This window comes from Leucoraja erinacea, chromosome 20, assembly GCF_028641065.1.
Source record: "Leucoraja erinacea ecotype New England chromosome 20, Leri_hhj_1, whole genome shotgun sequence".
Classification (NCBI taxonomy): domain Eukaryota; kingdom Metazoa; phylum Chordata; class Chondrichthyes; order Rajiformes; family Rajidae; genus Leucoraja; species Leucoraja erinaceus.
In genome coordinates, this window is record NC_073396.1 from 20776374 (window position 1) to 20799095 (window position 22722).

Here is a 22722-nt window from a genome sequence, read left to right on the forward strand (position 1 = left end):
ACCTGTATATCTTTGTGCATTAAGTAGTGATTAGGGGTTCAAATTATTAGAAACTAATAACACTGTGAGGGGTCACGTTCTTTCATGAGTAACGGAGAGTTCACTGGGGTTGGAAGGGGTGGCAAATATGAATAAAGGGAAGCTACACAAGAACAGGAATGAGGCAGATTTGGCAAGCATACCTTACATGGACACATTGGCCCGGGTTTTGATGAGTTTCGCCTGCAGTTCCACGTATTGGAAAACACAATTTCCTGTTCAAATGAAGGTCCTATTGTATTATTAGACACTGGGCCTCTACTCGTTGGAGCTAAGTAGGGAGGTGATCGTTTTTAAATATTATGAAAGGACTGTTTTGACAGGGTGGATGCTGAGAGAATGTATGAGCGTCTATACAGTAAGTCCCAGATCAAGGGGTGACCCATGAGATGTGCAAGGAAAAACCAGGGCACTTGGAGGAAACTATGCTGTCACAGGAACAATGTGCAAAGTCCACACAGGCAACTCATGCGGCCAGAATTGAACCCGAGTCTCTGGTGCTGTGAGGCACCAGCTCTACCAGTTGCACCACTGTGCTGCCCATTCTGTTTTGAATTAACTCAGTGACTGAGCCTCCACAGCCCTCCTGGGTGGAGAGTTGACCACCCTCTGACTGAAGAAATGTCACATAATTTCTGTCCAAAATGGCAGACCCCTTGCGTGAGATTGTTATATTAATTCAACCACAAAGAAAGCCTGTCAACGCCTCTACATCACACAGATTGAAATTTGATATGTTGACATCTCCTTGTGAAAATCAAAACTAAACTGTAGATACTGGAAATTTGAAATGGGAAATGTTGGAAGCACTCAGCAATATCTGTGGAAGAAAAACAGAGTTAATGGGTGTTAAGGCGGCCGAATAGCATAGCTGGCAGAGCTGCTGCTCACAGCCCCAGGGACCTGTGTTTAATACTGACCAAAGATTCCCTTGATAGTTTGATCCTGACTTCACAAGCTGACCGTGTGTAGCTTGCATATCCTCACTCTGACCACATGGGTTTCCTCCGGGTGTTCCGGGTGTCACCAACATCCAAAGATGTGCGGATTTGTAGATTAATTGACTTCCATAAATTGCCCCTAGTGTGTAGGGAGTGGATGAGAAAGTATGATATCATAGAACTGGCTTGAATAGGTGACTGATGGCTGGTGTGGACTCGGTGGGCTTGTTTCCATGCTGTATTTTCTAATCAATGTTTCTGGTCCAAGAGTGTTTGTCAGAACAATGTCAGACAAACAATACATGGTTTCCTGAAGACTTTACACTCCTCACTGAACATCACCAAATATGTTTTTTTTTTAATTCTGAGATCTAGTAATTGACAGCAAGGCTGACATTTCTTTCTCATCCCTAATTACTCTTGAGAAGGTCATGATCAGTTGCCGTTTGTCTGGTGCATTCACTTCCACTTCCATGGTGTTGTTAGGAGGGAAGGACCATCAAAATATTTCCAGGTCTGGAAAATATGTGATTTGGAGGGGAATCTGCAGATAATGGTTCTCTGTGTGTTTGTCTTGAGTGGATCAGGTGAGTGACTGCAGTATTTTTTAGAGATGATACGTACTGGTGCTTTGATGGATTGAATGTTTGGGATACTAATCAAGCATCCTGAAAGGTGTTAAGATTCTTGAGTGTAGACACAAAATGCTGAAGTAACTCAGCGAGACAGGCAGCATCTCTGGAGAGAAGGAATGGGTGACGTTTCTGGGTCGAGACCCTTCTTCAGCGATGCTGCTTGTCCCACTGAGTTACTCCAGCATTTTGTGTCTACCTTCGATTTAAATTAGCATCTCCAGTTCTTTCCTAAACTAAGATTCTTGAGCATTGTTAGAGTAGTGCTCATACAGGCAAATGGAAAGTATTTCATCACCCTTCTGATTTCTGATAAGGAAGGATTTGAGATCTCAGGAGGAGAGTCACCCAGCCTCTTACCACCTCTGATAACCATGGAATTTAGGTGAGTGGTTCAGTTGAGTTCCTGGATGACCCTCAGCATGTAGATGGTGGGGATCTCGGCAATAGTAATAATGAGTAGGTGATTAGACTCTCTCTTGCTCATGATGGTTATTACTTGGCACATTTGTGACATGATTATTACTTACACCAAGAAGCCAAGAAGTTGCAAATGGGCTTGAACATTGATCAATCATCAGTGAACATCCTGAATGCTGATTTTCTAATGGAAGTAAGGTAATTGATGAAATAACTAAAGATGATTGACCCCAGGGAACTATTCCAAAACAACGTCACCTTTCATGTCCTGGGATGACATGATTCAGCTCTATCTTGTGCAAGTTATGACTCCAATCATTGAAGTATTTTCTCTCAGATGCTCAAGGGCAGTTCCTCTCAGTAATATATTTATTTAGTCCATGTTTGGGATGACCATTCATCACATTGATTCCTGTGGGATCTTGGCGTGCGGAGGTTTGGTGTCCGAATCGGCATCTTTCTACCAATGAAAGCGCTGCTTTAATGTAATTCGTCGTTGTTATATATAAAATGAACAAGAAAAGCTGGACACGCAACATCCCTAGAAAGGGAAAGCCAGACCACGGAGACAGGGCACCAAAGGCGCCCATGTTGTTGTTGTCATTGGCGACCATCGGGCCCGCCCACATTGTCACGTGGCCCGGGGGCGGACAATCGGTGACGCCACGTGATTGGATGACGTAGTGGCTTTGCCGCCTGAGTCGCGGACGGCGCTAACGGTTGCTCGGTCGCTCGGAGCGTCACTTTAAACTCTGTTCAGCCGCCGGTTAAAGCGCTCGTCGGTCCCCACCCTTGTTTCCGCCATGGTGTCGAGAATGGAGGAGAATCCGCCGGGTAAGGATCGTGGGGGCGAGGAGGAAGGGTTGGGGCTGAGGGTGAGAGCGATCGGCGCGAGGGGAATCGGTCGGGGTGAGTGGGGATCGGAGTGGAGGTGAGGGATGAACCAGGGGTTGGGGTGAGGAAGGAATTAGGCTGAGGAGGAACAGAGCTGAGGGAGAGGAATTGAGGTTAGAGGGATCGGGGGGAGTTAAGGGGGAAATCAGGGAGTGGAGGATTGGGTTGAGAGGATTTGGGAGGCTGAGGGGTGGAAGGAGAGGAATGAGGTTGAAAGTCCGGGGTTGGGGTGGGTGAGCATGAGGTGGTGTCAAGGGGATCTTGAGGATTCTTGTTTGGCTCCCTGCTTCGACCGCCTCCACTCAGATGAACGCCCTGTTCCCTAGTTATTTGGCTGTGGTTCCATGCTGTCGAAGGGAGGGTGTTAGTGTTGGGGTGGGTGTTTGTTTAAGTCTATCTCTGCTCAAAAAGTAACGGGCTGTGTATTACCAAGCTGTCTGCTTATATCGTTGCCACTGTGCAGTAAACTTGTTGCTAGTGACATTAATCCAATGTGTATTTAAACCTACATGTATCATGGACCCGTGTATGCGTGTAACCTAAATTGCAGTCTCTTTAAAGGGTGGTTTTAAATGTTTCATTTGAAGAATTAAATCGGATATGTTCCTTCTCTGCCCAGCCTTAACCTCTTTTCCATATAGTTTTGAATATGGGTGATTTTCATTTTGCTGTGTTTGACTTGCAAATGATGGCATTGCATTGCCTCTAGTGTTGTCCAGAGTTGTGTAATATGATAACTCCACCCGCATGTTCGCTGTTGGCTGTGTTTGTGGTCTGGTTCACGTTAAATTGAGTGAGATTGTAAATGGTCTGTTTTAACTTTGTTTTAATGCAATTTGATCAGTAATTTTTGTTGATCATCATTAGTATTGGACGTGTGATATTGTACTTTGACTTATTTGGTCACTGATTCCCCAGTAGCTTGATCAGTACACCTTTAGTAATGTGAACTAAAAGATTGTCAATTGATTGTGAGGTTTATTTCGTTTAAAAATCTAACCTGGTTACTTCCTACTGTCTGATTCCCACTTACTGGTGGGGTCACTGCATAAAGATCAAAATCCGTGGATAATTATTCGGCTGCCCCTGCCCTTTAACACCAAACGATGGGTTGCTAATGCCCATTGTCTGATCATAACCCTAGCAACAGCTAACTTGACAGAATCTCTGGGTATTCTTTGATTGCAGTGGTTTCGTAACAGACACTCATTTATCAGCACAGTTGGTTGGGAGAAAATATACAGCAGTGGGAAACTAGGAAAGCCATCTTAGACCAGGTGCTAAGTAGTACTTTAGATATTAAAGTGATAAGGTCATAAGTTCGTGTCATGGGAGCAGAATTAGGCCATTTGACCCATCGAGTCTACTTAATGTACTTTTGATGTTGAGTGATGCAAAGATCACTGGCATATCATTTACAAGTAATTAGCTGCATGTGTGCCATAGACATGAGAAATATGTCCAGCTATATCTGTTTTCTATTTTAATCTGCGTTCCTGTAACCTTCAAACATTCATTGTTTCCAGTTGATAGTGTAACTATTTTAGCAGGATTCCAAGATGATCACGATGCAAACTTGGCAGGAGCCATAAACTGTTTAGTGTTACTGTAGTTTACTGAATTCTATTTTTCTCTGCTGATGATTGGAGAGGTTTGGACAACTTTCCTGGGTGATAACTATTGTACAAACTGTAATGATGTTTACTCCACTGTGCCAATCTTCTGCCATTGTCGTTCTTTTTACTTGAGCTCAGTCACTTTCAGTTTTGTACTGATCAAAGTGCCTAGTGAGGATATTTTATTTTCTATTTTGTGTGGTACTACAAGGAAAAAAAAACGGAGGTATGATTAAAAGCAGGGTGTATCAACCAGCAGACACTTGTTAATGTTCAAGAAGGAACTGCAGATGCTGGAAAATCGAAGGTGCACAAAAATGCTGGAGAAACTCAGCGGGTGCAGCAACATCTATGGAGCGAAGGAAATGGGTAACGTTTCGGGCCGAAACCCTTCTTCAGACTTGTTAATGTTGACTGGTTACATTTTGTTCTTTTGGAAGGGGGTGATTTGTGTATGTAATATAGTTGTTACATTGGTCTTTGCAACAAATTCCTCTGATAAGTAACTTATTGGACCACGTCAATTTGCCTTCAACGTCCACTCAATTGAGATAATATCCTGCACCCTCTTTTCAAAGTACTTTTATTAGAGCTCATCCAATTCTCATGACTGGAGATTATATCCTTTCTTCATTTGCACATGTTCTCCTTCATGTAAATCTGTTTCTTCAGAATAGGTTTATCAGAAGTACTAGCCAGCAACCCACTCTGCTGGGAGGTACAGTGCCCTCCATAATGTTTGGGACAATTACCCATCATTTATTCATTTGCTTCTGTACTCCACAATTTGAGATTTGTAATAGAAAAAAATCACCTGTGCTTAAAGTGAACATTGTCAGATTATATTAAAGGGTATTTTTATTAATTTTTGTTTCACCATGTAGAAATTACAGCTGTGTTTATACATAGTCCCCCCCCCAATTTCAGGCCAATGTTTGGTACACATGGCTTCACAGGTGTTTGTAATTGCTCAGGTGTGTTTAATTGCCTCCTTTAATGCAGGTATAAGAGAGCTCTCAGCACCTTGTCTTTCCATCACGTTTGGAAACTTTTATTGCCGTTTATCAACATGAGGACAAAAGTTGTGCCAATGAAAGTCAAAGAAGCCAATGTGAGACTGAGAAACAAGAATAAAACTGTTTGAGACATCATCCAAACCTTAGGCTTACCAAAATCAACTGTTTGGAACATCATTAAGAAGAAATAGAGCACTGGTGAGCTTACTAATCACAAAGGGGCTGGCAGGCCAAGGAAGACCTCCACAGCTGATGACAGAAGAATTCTCTCTATAATAAAGAAAAATCCCCAAACACCTAAGATCAGAAACACTCTTCAGGAGTCAGGTGTGGATTTGTCAATAACCACTGTCTGCAGAAGACTTCATGAACAGAAATACAGAGGCTACACTGCAAGATGCAAAACACTGGCTAGGTTACAGTTTGCCAAAAGTAAAAGGAGCACCCACAGTTCTGGGGAAAAAGGTTTTGTGGACAGATGAGACAAAGATGAACTTGTATCAGAGTGATGGCAAGAGCAAAGTATGGAGGAGAGAAGGAACTGACCAAGATCCAAAGCATGACACCTCATCTGTGAAACACGGTGGTGGGGGAGTTATGGCTTGGGCATGTGTGGCTGCTGCAGGTACTGGCTCATTTGGCTTCATTGATGATACAAATGCTGATGGTAGTAGCATAATGAATTCTGAAATGTATAGACACATCCTATCTGCTCAAGTTCAAACAAATGCCTCAAAACATTGGCCGGGGGTTCATTCTACAGCAAGACAATGAATGAATAAGTTTATTGGCCAAGTAATCACATACAAGGAATTTGCTTTGGTGCTCCGCCCGCAAGTGACAACATGACATACAGTGACAATTGGGAATGACACATAAAACATTAAGCATTAATGATAAAACATTATTGATTAAACATGTGAATTAAATAAAATACCAGAGCAAAAGGAGGCAAGAGATTTTTGGTTATTGAGTAGAGCTACTACTCGTGGAAAAAAGTTGTTTTTATGTCTGGCTGTGGACGATGATCCCAACCATACTGCTAAAGCAACAAAGGAGTTTTTCAAAGCTAAAAAATGGTAAATTCTTGAGTGGCCAAGTCAATCACCTGATCTGAACCCAATTGAACATGTCTTTTATATGCTGAAGGGGACTAGCCCCCAAAGCAAACATACGCTAAAGATGGCTGCAATACAGGCCTGGCAGAGCATCACCAGAGAAGACACCCAGCAACTGATAATGTCCATGAATCGCAGACTTTAAGCAGTCATTGCATGCAAAGGATATACAATAAAATACTAAACATGACTACTTTCATTTACATTACATTGCTGTGTCCCAAACAATATAGTGCCCTGAAATGGGGGGGGACTATGTTTAAACACTGCTGTAATTTCTACATGGTGAAACCAAAATTTATTAAAAAATTGCCTTTATTAAAATCTGACAATGTACACTTTAACCACATGTGATTTGTTTTCTTTCCTTCTACAAATAAATAAGTAAATAATGGCTCTTTGTCCCAAACATTATGGAGGACACAGTCGCTGTCCAACCTTGATGATACTTTTCCTATAAAATATCCTCTTTTCCTGTCTAAAGGTGAAAAAGTACCCATAACTGTAAATGCAATTTATCTTTCCTACTCCTATAACCATGACATTTCTGTAATGTACAGCATTAGCTGTTTTTTCCACTTTGCTTGTCTTGTCACCAGCCCTTCACTACCTGAAATTGTATTCTGATACCTGCTTTCATTCCTTGAATGGTTCTTTTTCTTGTAAGGGAAATATTTCTAAAGAATTCTCTGAATGGGTCTAATTTTACTCTGGGGAGTGCTTCAAACATGCATTGCAGGACAGCCTTGAGGCTTTCCTCTTGCTGTGGGAGCTTTAAAACAGACATTACAAAATGTATTTTGCGGATGGAAGGAAATTGCCTGAACTGCCTTGAATTAACTTGTATTAATGTGGGTCAATACAGATTTATTGAATTAACTGATTCCGACTGAGATTAATGCCATTAATTTGAGGGGTGGGTTCTGAGGTGGAGGGGATGAGAATGAGTGGAAAATAATAGATAAACACTTTCCCCCACATATTTGATTTCTCCCACGGAGACATTAACACATTAAAAATAAAGTTGGTGTCTTCTGCTTTAATAAAGTTGGACTGAAAAGGAAAAATAATTCAGTGCCTTGTTTCAGTGCAAGTACAGGTAATTGAAATTGAAGAATATGCTTTTGAGTTGTCTGCTGTATTTGCATGTATGTTTGTTCCTGAGGAATTGCTTAACTATAATATACATCTTATGTTGGAGAAAATGAGTTTACTTTAATTCCTCTATGTTTGTGTTCAAAATGTGTGAAAATAGAATGAAATGAGATTGTGATACTGGGAAATATGAAATGGTCTATTTTGGCAAATAAATAAATAAATATGTTATCTAAATGGTGACCATTTAAGAGGAGAATCTGGTATACAATTAATAAAAAGTCTTAGTACACTGCTAAAGATACCAATTAGGGAAGCTAACAGAATATTATTTATTGACTACAAAAGTGTAGGGAGTTGTGCTTCATTTATGTAGGTCATTAGTAAACCACATATGGATTATTGTGCGCAATATTGATTTTCTTATTTAAAGGTGGATTTAAATGGATTAGAAACTGTTCAGAGATTTAATAGACCTTCTGAAAGGGAAGGTACACAAAAATGCTGGAGAAACTCAGCGGGTGCAGCAACATCTATGGAGCGAAATAAATGGGCAACGCTTCGGGATGAAACCCTTCTTCAGACTGAAAGGGAAGGCTGGATAAACTGGCCTTGAATATGCTGGAGTTTAAAAGGGTGAAATGTGACGACTGAAAAATAATCCTGATAATTCTCCATAGACTGGGTATGAACAGAATTGTGAGAGAATTTAGAATGAAGAGTCAACCTTTTTGGGTCAGAGAATATTCATCATAACTGAGGGATGTCTGACCTGAAACATTGGTCAGATGCTGTCTGACCTGCTGAGTATTTCCAACTTTTTTTGTTTTTGTTTGAGAATGAGGAGTTATTATTAAAAAATAAATGATTGGCCATTAAGAGAGAGTGAAACACACACACACACACACACACACACACACACACGCACACGCACACACACAAAATGCTGGAGTAACTCAGCAGGACAGGCTGCATCTATGTAGAGAAGGATTGGATGATGCTTTGGGTTGAGACCCTTCTTCAGACTGTCAAGAGAGAGACATACACACACACAAAGGGCTGGAGTAACTCAGCAGGACAGGCTGCATCTCTGGAGAGAAGGATTGGGTGATGCTTTGGGTTGAGACCCTTCTTCAGACTGTCAAGAGAGAGACATACACACACACACAAAGGGCTGGAGTAACTCAGCAGGACAGGCTGCATCTCTGGAGAGAAGGATTGGGTGACGCTTTGGGTTGAGACCCTTCTTCAGACTGTCAATCTGAGGAAGGGTCTTGAACTGAAACGTCACCCATTCCTTTTCTCTTGAGATGCTGCCTGCCCCGCTGAGTAACTTCAGCATTTTTGTGTATATCTTCGGTGTAAACCAGCATCTGCAATAGTTTCTTCGTACACTTTAAGAGAGAGATGAGTTGCAATTACTTGAGGGTTATGAGTCTTTGGATCTCTTTCTAGTGGAGCAGTTTCTTTAAACATTTTAGGACATTGATCGATATTTGATGAGCATGGTTACTGTGAGGGACGGGAATGTTGAGTTGAAGGTACAGTCTGATCAACCATAATTTATGGAATGGCACGGCATGCTTGAGGGCCAAGTGGTGAACTTCTGCTCTTGATTAATATGTTTTTGCACATGGTATCACTTTTGTGTTTTAAGCATCAAGATACTTAATCTGCCTTTAATGGAGAGAAGAAAAGCTTTGGAATAACTGTATTAAATTGATTTTGAGTTTATTTCTGGGAACTATTTTCAAATATTGTGCCTGAAGTGTAGCATATGAGTCGGCATCTTGCATAGTGTAGATTTATTACACCACTTTAATGATTCCAATTTATTATTTAATATTGTGAATTTTGTGTAGTAATCTTTTTCAAAAGTTCTAGTTTGTCACCTAGATTGCAATATACTAAAATATTGTTGCAAGTAGGAGCGAAGTGATGTTTGTCAACTGGTTTAAAGTTGTAATTTATTTTTTTGTGCCGGGGGTATGTCAAATGATGCTTTGTTAGTTTTGGATATAAAATTATTTTGTCTGAGATGGAATCTATGGCATTTTGTTTTCGCAGACTTGCAAACATATAAAAGTAAGATTAACTGTCAAAAACAAGTAATTATTTTCCTTGCGACCATACATGCTGTGCGCGTGTGTAGCGTTTGGCACCAGTTAATAAGGGAGAGAATGTTTTTCAAGAAGTGCCAAAGTGGTTGAGAATACAGGCGGGACGGGAGGCAATTGTAACCAACAAGGTGTGGTGTTTCAAACTTTAGAAAGTCTCAGATCTAACAAAGCTGGATGAAATGACTGGCAAACTGTATCAAAATACACAATGGAGTAAGAAAGAAACTGGGAAGACCTCACAAAAAAGTAAACACGGGCAATGGGATTGGAGAGGGGATAAGAATTGACAAAAATCTGGTAATCCACTTCCCCACCAATTTCCTGACTGACTTCCATTATAAACTTGCTGACCCCCACAGCTATCTAGATTACACTTCTTCCCACCCTGCTTCATGCAAAACTCTATCCCCTACTCTCAATACCTCCTATGCTGCATCTGTACCCAAGATGAAGTGTTCCACACCAGGCCTCATTCTTTAAGGAATGGGTACCTCTTCCATCATAGATGAGGCCCTTGCACGTGTCGCTTCAGTGCTCCGCTCTTGCTTCCCCTTCGCTTAGTCGCAACAGGGACAGAGTCCACTTAGTCCTTTCCTTTCACCCCAGAAGTCGTCGCATACAATACATAATCCTCTGACATTTTCACCAGCTCCAACGGGATCCCACCACTAGTCACATCTTCCCATCTCCACCCCTTTCCGCCTTCCGCAGAGACTGTTCCCTCTGCAGCACCCTGGTTAACTCATCCCTTCCCACCCAAACCACCCCTTCCCATGTATCTTCCCTTGCAACCGCAGGAGATGCAACACCTGTCCCTATATCTCCTCCCTCGACTCTGTCCAGGGCCCCCGACAGTCCTTTCGGGTTAGACGGAGGTTCACTTGCACCTCCTCCAACCTCATCTACTGTATCCATTGTTCATATGTGTACTCTTATACTTCGGAGACCAAATGGAGACTGGGCAATCGTTTCTTTCATTCATTTGATCTATATCACCTCGTTTTCCTTTCCCTTGATGCTCGGTCTGAAAAAGGGTCTTGACCTGAAATGTCAACTATTCCTTGAGATGCAGTCTGACCTGCTGAGTTACTACAGCTTTCTGTGCCTATCTTCGGTTTAAACCAGCATCTGCAGTTCCTTCCTGCATGAAAATCTGGTAATAGTATTTTTAAGTGTTTAGACATTTTGAGAAACCTGAAATTAAAATGTGCCTTTATTGGACACAGTGGCATGAAATTGAATTACAGGGCTGATTCGCTCAGAGATATACAACCTTCCTAATGATGAGCTCTGGGATAGATGGGCAACTGCCTCGGGCATTTGAGTGGAAACATTTGCAGCACTCCCCCAAGATAATGATGAAACTCGTGGAACTGCAATGTGTCTCTCTAAAAGAGACTGTTATATACATACACGTACATCATTGAGGTTAAAAAGGTGGATAGGAGTGGAGAAATTAGTTTTAAAAGGTCAAACATCTCTGATTTTCCTTTTAGTTGATCTCTTGCTATTGAATGTTTAAATGTGACAGCAGGGTGATTACTTTAGCAGATACTTTTGGAATGTTATGGTAATTTGACAAATAGCTTTTTACAAGGAAGGTTGACATCAAGTAGGGTGAGAGTAATTCATGATAAAATGGCAGCCAGAATTCCAAGAGTAACATTTTACCAAACAGCAAGGGAGTAATTATTGAGCGAAGGATATCATAAAACAAAACATTATATTAAGGCAGTGTAGCCAGAAGTAGCTGGAAGGGTGATACAAGTTGGAACATCCACTCTTTTATATATTTATATGTATATTTTAAAAAAGCATGACACATTGATGTGCATCAATCCTTTTTTATAGTCCTTTATGTAGCAAGAAAATGTTTCGGGTACATGTGGGTGCAATATTTACTGCTCTTCAGTAGAATATTCAGGCTAAATGTATACTTGTCAAAAACATTTATTTTGAAGAAGGAGCAATTGGAAAAATGATAATTGCGGTGGTCATTGGGGAGAGGATTTAAGCTATTGTTTATGTGCGTAGGAGGGAAATGTAGAGTGGTTGTGGAAAATGAGTCGGTTAACGATGACCAGTGTTGCCCTGGAGGGTTTGAAGTCTGGATTTCATTAGAGTCGCTAATGATGTCCATAAGGAAATTATAAGCAAAATGTCTAAATTTGTGATAATTGTTTCAAATGTAGAATTCTTCCTATTTTTGGCCCTCTATTTTGGCCCCCTTTTATCGACAGGATGTGAAAGTGGGTTGCAGGAATGCTCTAGTGCATATTCTAGGAGACTTGAATTATTACTGCCTCTCTAGTGACACTATCCCCTTCCCTTTCTTTTTCTTCCATGGACCAATGCTTCTTCAGTTTTAAAGCAGAAATATGCAAAATTGTGTACGTTTGCAACTGGCTGATTGGAACGTGTTAGTGTTGTAACACAGTGCCAAAATACCATGCATTAAATCATGGAATTCCCACCAGTGTTGTATAGCAAAACAACATTGTTAGTTATGTAAATGGAAAGCTTGCTGTGGGGACATGAGCCTGTTGGATTGCAAACCAACTGATGCCCTTTCCTGCCCTTGCATAGGTAATGTTTTGATAAATGCTGAGCACAATAATCTTATACGAATCCAGCTCTTAGTCCATGAATATTGTGAGAGTACCTGCCTCCACCACTCTCCCGGGTAGTGTGTTCTAGATTCTAGCACACTCTGGGTGGAATTACACTCCTCCTCCGATCTCTGCTAAATCTCTTGCCCCGTACCTTAAACATATGCTTTCCAGACACTTCTGGTATGGGGGAAAAGCTTCCTAAAACCACCTATCTACGCCTCCAATAATTTTGTCCATGACTATCATTACCTTAACTTCCTCTACTCGAAAAAAACAAACAAGGCCAGCCTATTCAGTCTCCCGCGTAACTGAAATGCTCCATCTCAGGTAACTGATGAGTCTCCTCTGCGCCCTCTCCAATGCAGTCACATCTTTCCTTTAGTATGACCAGAATTCTATGCAGTTTAACAGCCGTATTACCATATCCTCTCTGTTCTTGTATACTTTGAGTTTGTTAATCCAACACTATCTGAAGATGGCAGCAAGGTTTGGGAAAGCACGCAGTATCATCAGTCTGAAGAAGGTTACCGACCTGAAATATTGCCTGTCCATTTCCTCCACAGATGCTGCCTGACCTGCTGAGTTGCTCCAGCATTTTGTGTTTTGCTCAAGGCACACTGTGTACTTGGAATTTTACACCAAGGCCATACTCTGTGCCTCAATATTCCCAAGAACCCCACAATTCATTGTGTATGTCCTACCCTTGTTTGTCCTCCCAAAGTGAATCAACTTACACTTACCATGATTAAATTACATGCAACATCACTCTGCCCACTTTACCACCTGAACAATATGATCTTGTACCTCCAGTTGTGCTCTTATCAATAACATTTCGAAACGTTCACCCATGTGGATGGATACATTTAAAAAAAAATGTTATGGCATTCAATGAAGATGGGAAGAAAAATGTTCCCCCTTTTTCTATCCTGTCCGATATTCATCCCCCAGTCATCAATTTTGTGGTTGATAATCAGTGGGCAGTTTCTATGCTCTATCTTTCTATGACTTTAGTAGAACTGAGCAATTCTGTTCTCTGGATTGTACATGTCTAAATCCTTATGTTTCTCACTCCATAATTGCTGCTTAACTGAGTATTTCCAGCATTTTTACTGTTTTAAAAATCTAGTCATTTATTTTTGTTGTTGCTTGTGTCCAAAGTAGTTTCTCTGATTCTAACCTGTCAACAATGACTACACTTGCAAACCTGCATGGCACCAATGCCTTTGGTGGAAAAGTATTAAATAGGTTTCAATCATCATCATCGGCGGTCACTCGAAACGAGTATGTCTCATGGAGAGGGCGCCTGTGCGTGTCTTTGTTTAACATGGGGTGACTGGTGCACAGACAGCCACCCCCACAGTCCTTGACAGATCTGGGTCAGGACCCAGTGGCATGGAGTCCAAGATGACCGGTGACCCTTTTCTGCTGCAGCCTTCTTCCGCCTTCCCAGCCGTTGCGACGCTCCACTAAAGTCAGCCATCATCCTCTGCCTGTTCCACTGTTGAGGTCTTGGTTGGATTGCTCTTTGTCAGAGAACTCCCCCTCGACCTTACTGCCATGGGTGGCCCCACCAGGAGCATAGCTCCGGATGACATTGCTCTCAGGATTTCAGGACCACACAAGCTTCACCACGCGATAAGGTGACAATCCACCGAGAAGACCCAGAGGTCTTCTGGGTCCTTGAGTCCCAGCAACATCCTCGTAAATGTTCTCTGAACCCTTTTTATGAAGCTCACTCCCTCGCGTCATGCTCTTCCTCCGGGGGGTGGATGGGAGACACATGCACACGCATTATTGTTTTGTGGAATGTCATAGAAGGTGCTATGCATATGTGAGTGTTTGTTCTTTATGTTGGTGTTGTTGGTAAGTAGGCAGGCATGACCATCTGTTGCTTTGCTCAATACATGAGTAAACATAGGTGATTAGTGTTCAATGTTTGTAACCAACTGTCTGGCTAATTAAAACAGATCACGTTAAAATGTGCGTCGTAAAGGAGCAAAAATGAACTGAGATCCTCTTGCATGTACACTTATTTCATCATTCTCCAATTGCAGCATAAGTAGAGAGCATGTGAGAGGATTGAGATGAGAATAGTTTGGGGTGCACAAGAGAGAGTAATGCAGGTGTGACGTGAGGAGGGGAAGGGGTGGGGGGGGGGGGGAAAAAATGGTTTAATGCAGGGTTGGCCAGCACTGAGGGGATGCTGCACAGTCACAAGGTAGCAGTGGGCAACATCGGGTTTTATTTTGCAAAATTATACTTGTAACAGTTATAAAAGTACAAAACAGTGCTTTGTACATTGCCATTCATACCAATAGACTCACGGTTCTGCATCTTTGCATGATATCAGAATGACATCAGCTTTTTCATAACATATATTACATGAAAAAACAAGCTGAAAAGTTCGTTCCTCAGTTAGAAAGGGCTGGAAGGTTTTCGATTTTTATGGTAGCTGCACGAGTCGTCTATATGTTCCTTTGCACAAAGCCCTGGAGCATTTAGTTGTGGAAAGATGCTTGCACTGGAACCCCAGCAAGTTTTAGGCAGACCCAGGGGTCCTTTTTTTCCATGTTGAGAATCTCCCATCAGCAGTTGAGGTTTTGTCTCATTGTACATCTCAGAAGAGAGATGTGCCATCGCCGGTTGAGGATGGGCTCAAGAGGTCCATGCATCATTCTGACTTGGAAATCAATCTCAGTTTCTTCACCTTCTTTGGATCAAAATCCTGGCAATCCCTCCCCTTCATCGACAGCATGGCGGCGAAGAGAGTCAACAGCATCAAAGATATAAAGCTGGGTGTGCACATTGTTAACATCACAAAGAAAGCTCATCAACGCTTTATAGCAGACTTCCGTAGAAGATTGAGGAGATTTGGTCTTTCACCGAATAGTCTATCGTACTTCTTCAGATGAGCGGTATAGAGTAGTCTGACTGGTTGCATCACGGCTTGGTTCAGTAATTTGAACGCCCAGGAATGAAGAAGGCATGAAAGATCAGTCAATCACAGATACTGACCTCCCCACCATCGATGGGATCTACAGAAGGCCTCAAAAAGGCATCTGATATCATCAGACCAATACCACTCGGGCTATGCTATTATCTTGCTCCTACGATCAGGGTAGGTACAGGAGCCTGAAAACTTTGATATGCATGTTCAAAATAAACTTCTTTCCAGCAACTATCAGGCTCTTGAACACTGTACAATACTAAGCACAACCCTACCTCAGCAACTGTGATCTATTCTGGACTTTGTTTTGGTTGCACTACAGACTTTTCACTGTTATGGTCTGGTACTATTACTGATTATTCATTCATTATATTACATATTATTGCATATTTATTTGTGTGTTATTGCATTAATGGGATGAAAATCTATTATTGTCGATGCATTGTTTTCACAAAGGTTTCTACCAGGCATTTTGTGATTTGCGACATCCCAAATGTTTTGACCACCAATTAAATACCTTTTTGAAGAAGTCGCCGTTGTAATATAAAGAATGAAGACTACACTTGCTTACAGTGACTAATTTAGTGGTAATAGTTTAGATGAAAATATTGTTGAAATGTATACATGAGCTACATCTACAAATATAAAATATTGTTTTATTAACATCTGCAGTTATGGTGTCAATCTAGACTAAACCTTTTCCAAATGTATCTCACAACATAAATTCAAATGCTTAGACTGTCTTTATTCCCATCGGCTAATAGAGGTTAATAAAATCTAATTATCTGTATTTAAAATAGCAGTAGCGTATAGAAGTTAATTGGGATAAAGCACATCGGATTTAATTCTAAAAAATAAGTACATTTCTCATCGAGGAATAATGGCTGTCTTTTGGGGGAGGGGAACAGTTCTAGAGTAAAATAGGCAAACAGTAAAGTAGGCAAATGGAATTCATCTTATTCTGTTAGGATTTATGGATAGTTTTAAATTGTGGGCATAATTGGAAAGGGATGTACTTCTGTGCGTTTGTGCATGGTAATGTTCTACTTGCCTTGGCAGCAGGGTGGTGCTGCTTTCACTACATTACTTTATTGAGGAGTTTGCCCTTTTGTGATGGGTGATTTATATGCGTTGGAGCTTATAAGTAAGAGGACGTGATCTCATTCAAACATATTATTTCAGGTGCAAATGCAATGTGTGAGTGCGGAGGTGGGGGGGATAAAGGGAGAGCAACTTTACTTTAGACTTTAAAGATACAGTGGGAATACAGGCCATTTGGCCCACCGAGTCTATGCCGACACCAAACACTAGCTCTATCTTAAACACTAAGGACAATTTACAGATGCCAATTAACCTACAAACCTGTACGACATTGGAATATAGGAGGAAACTAAAGCCCCAGAGAAACCCATGCGGCATAGGGAGAACGTAAAAACTCCTTACCGACATCACCCGTAGTCGGGGTCAAACCTGGGTCTCTGGCGCTGTAAGGCAGAAACTCTACCGCTCCTCCACTGTGCTGTCCTAAGGTAGAGGTAGGGCTTTTCCTCCAGTGAATGTTAAATGCATAAGGGGCACCAATATGTGTATTTCTGCAATGTAGATACATTTAATATTGCCTTACAAAGTAGTTAAATTCAAGTTCTGAGAGGGATTGATAATTGAGAGGCTTGTTTTCATCCTGGCTGAAGAGCTTTGCTGTAAAGCCATGTGAGTAGTGGTGCATTGGGCATCGTATTGATCTGGTGTTGAAAGGCATCATTGAGCTGCCTGACGGGGACTTGGGCTCTCTCCTTTCTGATGGGATGTATTCTTGGAAGTCTCAAAACCATGTCTTCATGGCTTTGACTGCACCACAGAGAGTGTCACAAGTTTATTACAACAGAGAGTGGTGTGATAGAGGGTTGGTGGTGGAGGCAGATGCAATAGTGGCATGGGATGCTTTTCAATAGGCAGAAACTAGGAACTGCAGATGCTGGTTTACAAAATAAGATACAAAGTGCTGGAGTAACTCCGTGGATCTGGCAGCATCTATGGAGAACATGGATTGGTGACGGTTCATGTTGGGACCCTTCTTCAGACTAGTATCCCAACCTCAAAAGTCGCAATCTATGTTCTCCAAAGATGTTGCCTGTCCCACAGTGCAATTTTATTAGATGGGCACATGGATATGCAGGGAATGGAGGGATATGGATCACATGCAGGCAGAGGAAATTATGATTGGCATGAACATTGTGGTCCAAAGACCCGTTCCTATGCTGTTGTACCCATGTTTTGTATTCTAAAGGGTGTGATTGGTATATACTGCAGATGAAATCGAATTGAAATCGGGATGGTAGAACTGTCAGTAATATTCCTTGTTTCTTGTAATATTTGCAGGTTTCCCTGATTCCAGCTAAAATTTGAGCACATGATAACTGCCTTCTATTTATATTATTCAATCGTGCCTGCAGAATTAATATTATGTATTTGTCTGATTTAATCTGCGTACTTCAGGAAGAATACTTTATTGGCGTAAAGCACTCGAGCATTTTGAAAGGTGCTGTAGAAATGCAAGCTTTTCTTTATGTGGAGCCACAACACAGCCATTTTGAGAGAGAAATACCCTTCTCCATCCACACCAATAATTGTACACAAGCACACGCGCGTACATGTGCATACAGAGAGAGAGAGAGAGAGAGAGACAGAGTGCCAAGTGTCACATTAGCAGGAGGATGTGATGCTGGATGAATGATGTGGAACGTTCTCATGGCTCAGTGGGTCATTCAGATTTTAATTGTGTTGCTCTGTTGTGGAAAGGGCAGGGTGGGAATAAGTTACATAATGGATCACAGAAAGCTAATCTAACTAAAGCAGCAGGAACTAGGTGGTGCAAATCGTACAACTATGCTCCATTGCTCCAACTATGAGAGTGTTGTGCACACTTGCCAAGTTTCCTTCTGTTTTCAATACCAGGGGAATCCAAATCTGACTAAAAAATCCATGCATCCTTCAGTACGGTCATAACTAATGTGGTGTTATTTAGATATAATTAATGTTTCCCATTGATAACTGATGTGATTTGACACACGGTTGTGCAGCTGGTAGAGTGCCTCCTCACAGCACTGGAGGTTTGGTTTTGATCCTGACTCCGGATGTCGTCTGTGTGGAGTTTGCACGTTCTCCCTGTGACTGCCTGGGTTTCCTCTGGGTGTTCCAGTTTACTCCTGCATCCCAAAGAGGTGCAGGTTTGAAGGTCAATTGGTCGTGTAAATTTCCCCTAGTGTGTACATGAGAAAATAGGAAAACCTGGAACTAATGTGTCACCATGGACTGTGGGATAAAGAACCTGTTTCCATGCTGTATGTCTAAAGTAAACTATTTAAACAATGTTGTTTATGTAAGCATGCCACAGAGTTCCATGTCAGGAATCAGGTTCTTTCTGCCAAACATCTCCTGTCACTCTAGAGTTTCTTGCCCTTTGTATCTACTCTTGGGAATGGTTTCTAACTGCAACCCTGGTCATTCCTTCCTACCCACCCAAGCCTGTGACTGGACAATAAGCATTTGCCAAGTTTCCTTTTGATTTCAATGCGGGGGGGAATGAAATCCAAATAGAAATCCACACATCCTTGGGAATGTTTATAACCCAACCCGGCCTGATTCATACTTTTGTGGTCTGATAGTTTTTAGCTCTCTCATTTTTCCCACGGACTTCCTCCTTTCCCATACTGCCCTTCTCCTGCTTGTCTCTCACCTGTGTTATGATTCTCAAGATCCATTGCCAGTAAGCTGCCTGTATTTAAATGCCTCAGCAGTCAGCAGCAGTGTTAAGGGCCTGTCCCACTTGGGTGTCATTATGCGACAGGGCGGTAGTTACTGACGTGTGACGGTCTCGCACAAATCGCGCGTCATCATGCTTTAGCACAGCCGTCTGGTGCGAGTGACATCATTAGAATGCACTGTTTCCCTATTCTCCATCATGGGAGAACTACAGATTTTATTGCTACAGCAACAACAGAGACTTCTGTTAGCAACAGCCCTCATACTTACAGATCAGCCAGGCAGGAGTACAACAAAGGCTAGCAAGAAACCTAGGAAGAGGTCTGTGTGGACGAGGTTAGAGGTTACATGACGCGTAAAAGGCGGGCCGACTGTGTGTGGGCGGTGCGCCGCGTCGCATGTTTACGGACATTGACGCATGGTGACGTAACCATGCATCACCACGCGATACAGCATGCGACGCCAATGCGTCAGCGTGCGTAAGTGATATGTCGCGCAGGTGGCGTGCGAGGATTTCGGTGCACTATGAAATCCTGGAGCGCCGTGTGATACCACACGCCACTACATGCGATTCCACGCCACACCATGCGCTATGCATGCATCACCCAAGCGCCCCCCCACACGTCCCGACACGTCGACCAATTTTCTAAATGAGGCTCAAATGACCACCAAGTAGGACAGACAGACCCTTTACTTTGAGTAATCATCCAGTGGTGCAGTGATTTCCTTGAACTTTCCCATCTCCCTTCTTCCCTCTCCCTTGTGCCCCACCTGGACACGCATGTAGATGTTTTCGATGGAGGGGAGGGCTGAGCTGTGATGGAGTGGGCTGATTCCACCATGCTCTGCAGCCTCTTGTGTTCTTGTGCATTGGAATCGCCAATGATACAACCAGTTAGGGTATTTTCTATGATACATCTGTAAATAATAGTTACTAGTATTTGGAGACCTACCGTAACTTCCTCAATCACTACAATATTTTCTATTTCTGTGTCTCAAGTTTTGGTCTCTTGATTGACCTTTCACTAACTTAAATTGCTCCACAATAAAAACAGAAAATGCTGGATAAACTGAGTAGATAGATCAGGCAGCATCTATGGAAAGCTGCATCTGGTTGATCTGATGAAGGGTCTTCGACCTGAAATGTAAACTATTTCTCTGTCGACAGATGCTGAGGTTTCCCAGTTTTTTTGGCGCGTATTTCAGACATCTAGCTTTTGCCATGGGTTTGATTTTCATTACATTGCTCCATCTCTGGTGGTTGTACATTCCGCTACCAAGTCACAAAGCTGTGATATTTCATCCCAATGTTTCTTTAAATCTCTCCTGCTCCATGGTAATCATCAACATCTTCATTGAGTGTCCAGGGTATATTAGCTTGGTGCTTGATCCTACAAATATTTTTTGGGATAATTGTATATATGCAGCATTCTTCACCTGATTAAATCTGTTTCAATCATTTAGGGTGAAGTGAGAGTGTGAAGTCAAGTCACCTGTTAATATAACTTGGCTGTTATTATAACAATATAGCAATGTTCTCCTGGGACTAGCTTAAGATGAGTTAAAAGCTGCTTTCACTTCAGTGCTATTTTTCAGTGGAATTCGACAAGAAGGTGCATGTTCAGATTGTAACCTGCTATTAACATATCCCAGCACCAAATATATAGAGTAGGTTTCCAGTGGGCTGTAGGCTGCGGTGTGGGAGTCATTAAATGGTGGTAATGGCTGAGAATGTGACAGGGGCCACTGTATACTCGTGTTTGAGCACAAAATGAGAATTGACATAAGCATGAATTACAATGTGCTGAGGCACAATGTTAAATGAGGTCAGTGGCAGCATTGAATATTGATAACCTTGCAAAGATTTCAGAAAGTACATGGATTATTCGTTCAGCATTTGTCTGACTCACCAATACTGAAACAAATTATTTATTGTATGGTGGAAGCAAAATATTGGACATGAGCCCACCACCTAATCCTAATCCATATCATGATTGAAATTAGTAGAACAACTGAGGGTGATGAACTTGAAGGGAAGTTTACAGACCATATTTCTCTTGTTTTACAAAATCATAGAGATCCTGCATTTGCATTGAATGGCAGTTCTGATAACGTCAGAATAAGTGCATAAGACATATAGCATATTGCATGGTCGGGGAATTTTGCTTATAAGTGGCACAACTGGATTGTTTTCTTTACAATAGGTGTGCATGGAATTACATAATTGCCCAGATGGAATGTACTGAAAGCATCAGGCCATTAACAGAAATAAGTAAGGAGTACAAATCAACAAATGTTGCAGGCACTCGGCAAATTAAGCAGTGTTTACAGAAAGAGAAATAGCATTAATGTTAAAAAGAAGGGCCTCTACCTGAAACGTTACCTATTCGTGTTCTCCAGAGATGCTGCCTCGCCTGCTGAGTTACTCTAGCACTTTGTGTCCTTCAGAGTTGATGTTTCAGGTCAATAGGAGATAGATTTTCAGGTCAATAGACAACAGAACCTGGTCACATTTTTAAAAAGTAGCTAGAAAAAGCCCCCATAGAACCTCATAGCTGTAGACCAAGAGCTTAAAGGCCTCAATAGCTTTTTTGTGGGAGGTTTGGTGATGGTGTGGCACAAATCATTGGTCACCTCCTGTATTGAAATAATTGAGTTTTAAGTATTTTCATCTTGAGGGCATAAAGCCGTGAGGCCAAAGCAGGAAAATGTTCGTATATTACTTGCTTGTACTGAAACTCTGAGGCACAGCCCAATATTTTAACGTGTCTTGTTTACCCTAGTTATCTTTCCCCACTGCTGGGTTTCATTCTTCAATTTCCTCCTCCGCCACGAGGAATTTTGAGAATTCATTTTATATATTCCAGCTCTTTCAACAGATGTGTCAGGAAATGCTCCTGGGCGAGGAAGGCTCACCAACTTCCTTTTCAGTGTCGCAGGTTATACTCACCACAGGGAAAAAATTGACAGTACCAAAAGCTACAGCCAGTAAACAATGTCAGACAGCACTGACGACTCACAATGTGCTTCAGGTTCTGTAAATCAATTCAAGGAGTTTGTCCCACAGCTGCGCAAGGACCACATAAATGCAATTCTCCCCTCTCCCCCCTCCCTCTCCCCCCTCTCTCTGAGGCCCCTTATGTAATCTCTCATGCACTATGGGTGTGGTGAAGGGAGAAGCTGGAGAGGGCAAAGATCAGTAAACTACTCTGCATTGCTGGAATCATTATCATTTTTCTTTTCCTGACTGTACTGCCAAACATGTTTAAATATGGAAATTCCTAAAGGGCATGTTAAGTTCAGTGAGGTTGATTAAGAATTGTATCCAACTCCTAAACCATTTTCCACATCATTCTTCCTTGTTTAACAATACGTTTCAGTTTATAAAAAAAAAAAAAAAAGTTAGACTCAGTTTAATTTATTAAATACTAAATGGTGCACTTGAACTAAGATAATGAACCTTAAAGTTGGAGGCAGATATCTTGCAGATGAATGAGGTTCGGCCTTAAC

The 22722-nt window shown here is 41.7% G+C and overlaps 1 protein-coding gene across 4 annotated transcripts in view; it reads left to right on the forward strand.

Annotated features, from left to right (window-relative positions):
* The first annotated feature begins 2687 nt into the window (after positions 1 to 2687).
* cyth3a (cytohesin 3a) overlaps positions 2688 to 22722 on the forward strand; it is an 80198-nt gene continuing 60163 nt past the window's right edge. The window contains exons 1-2 of one of the 4 annotated variants that reach the window (XM_055651597.1): positions 2726 to 2866; positions 5545 to 6183. In XM_055651597.1, coding sequence (XP_055507572.1) covers positions 5925 to 6183 — 259 coding nt within the window. In that variant the 5' untranslated portion in view covers positions 2726 to 2866; positions 5545 to 5924. Of the gene's footprint in view, positions 2867 to 5544; positions 6184 to 22722 lie in introns of all 4 variants that reach the window. The other 3 variants (XM_055651599.1, XM_055651600.1, XM_055651602.1) reach the window with 3 other exon arrangements.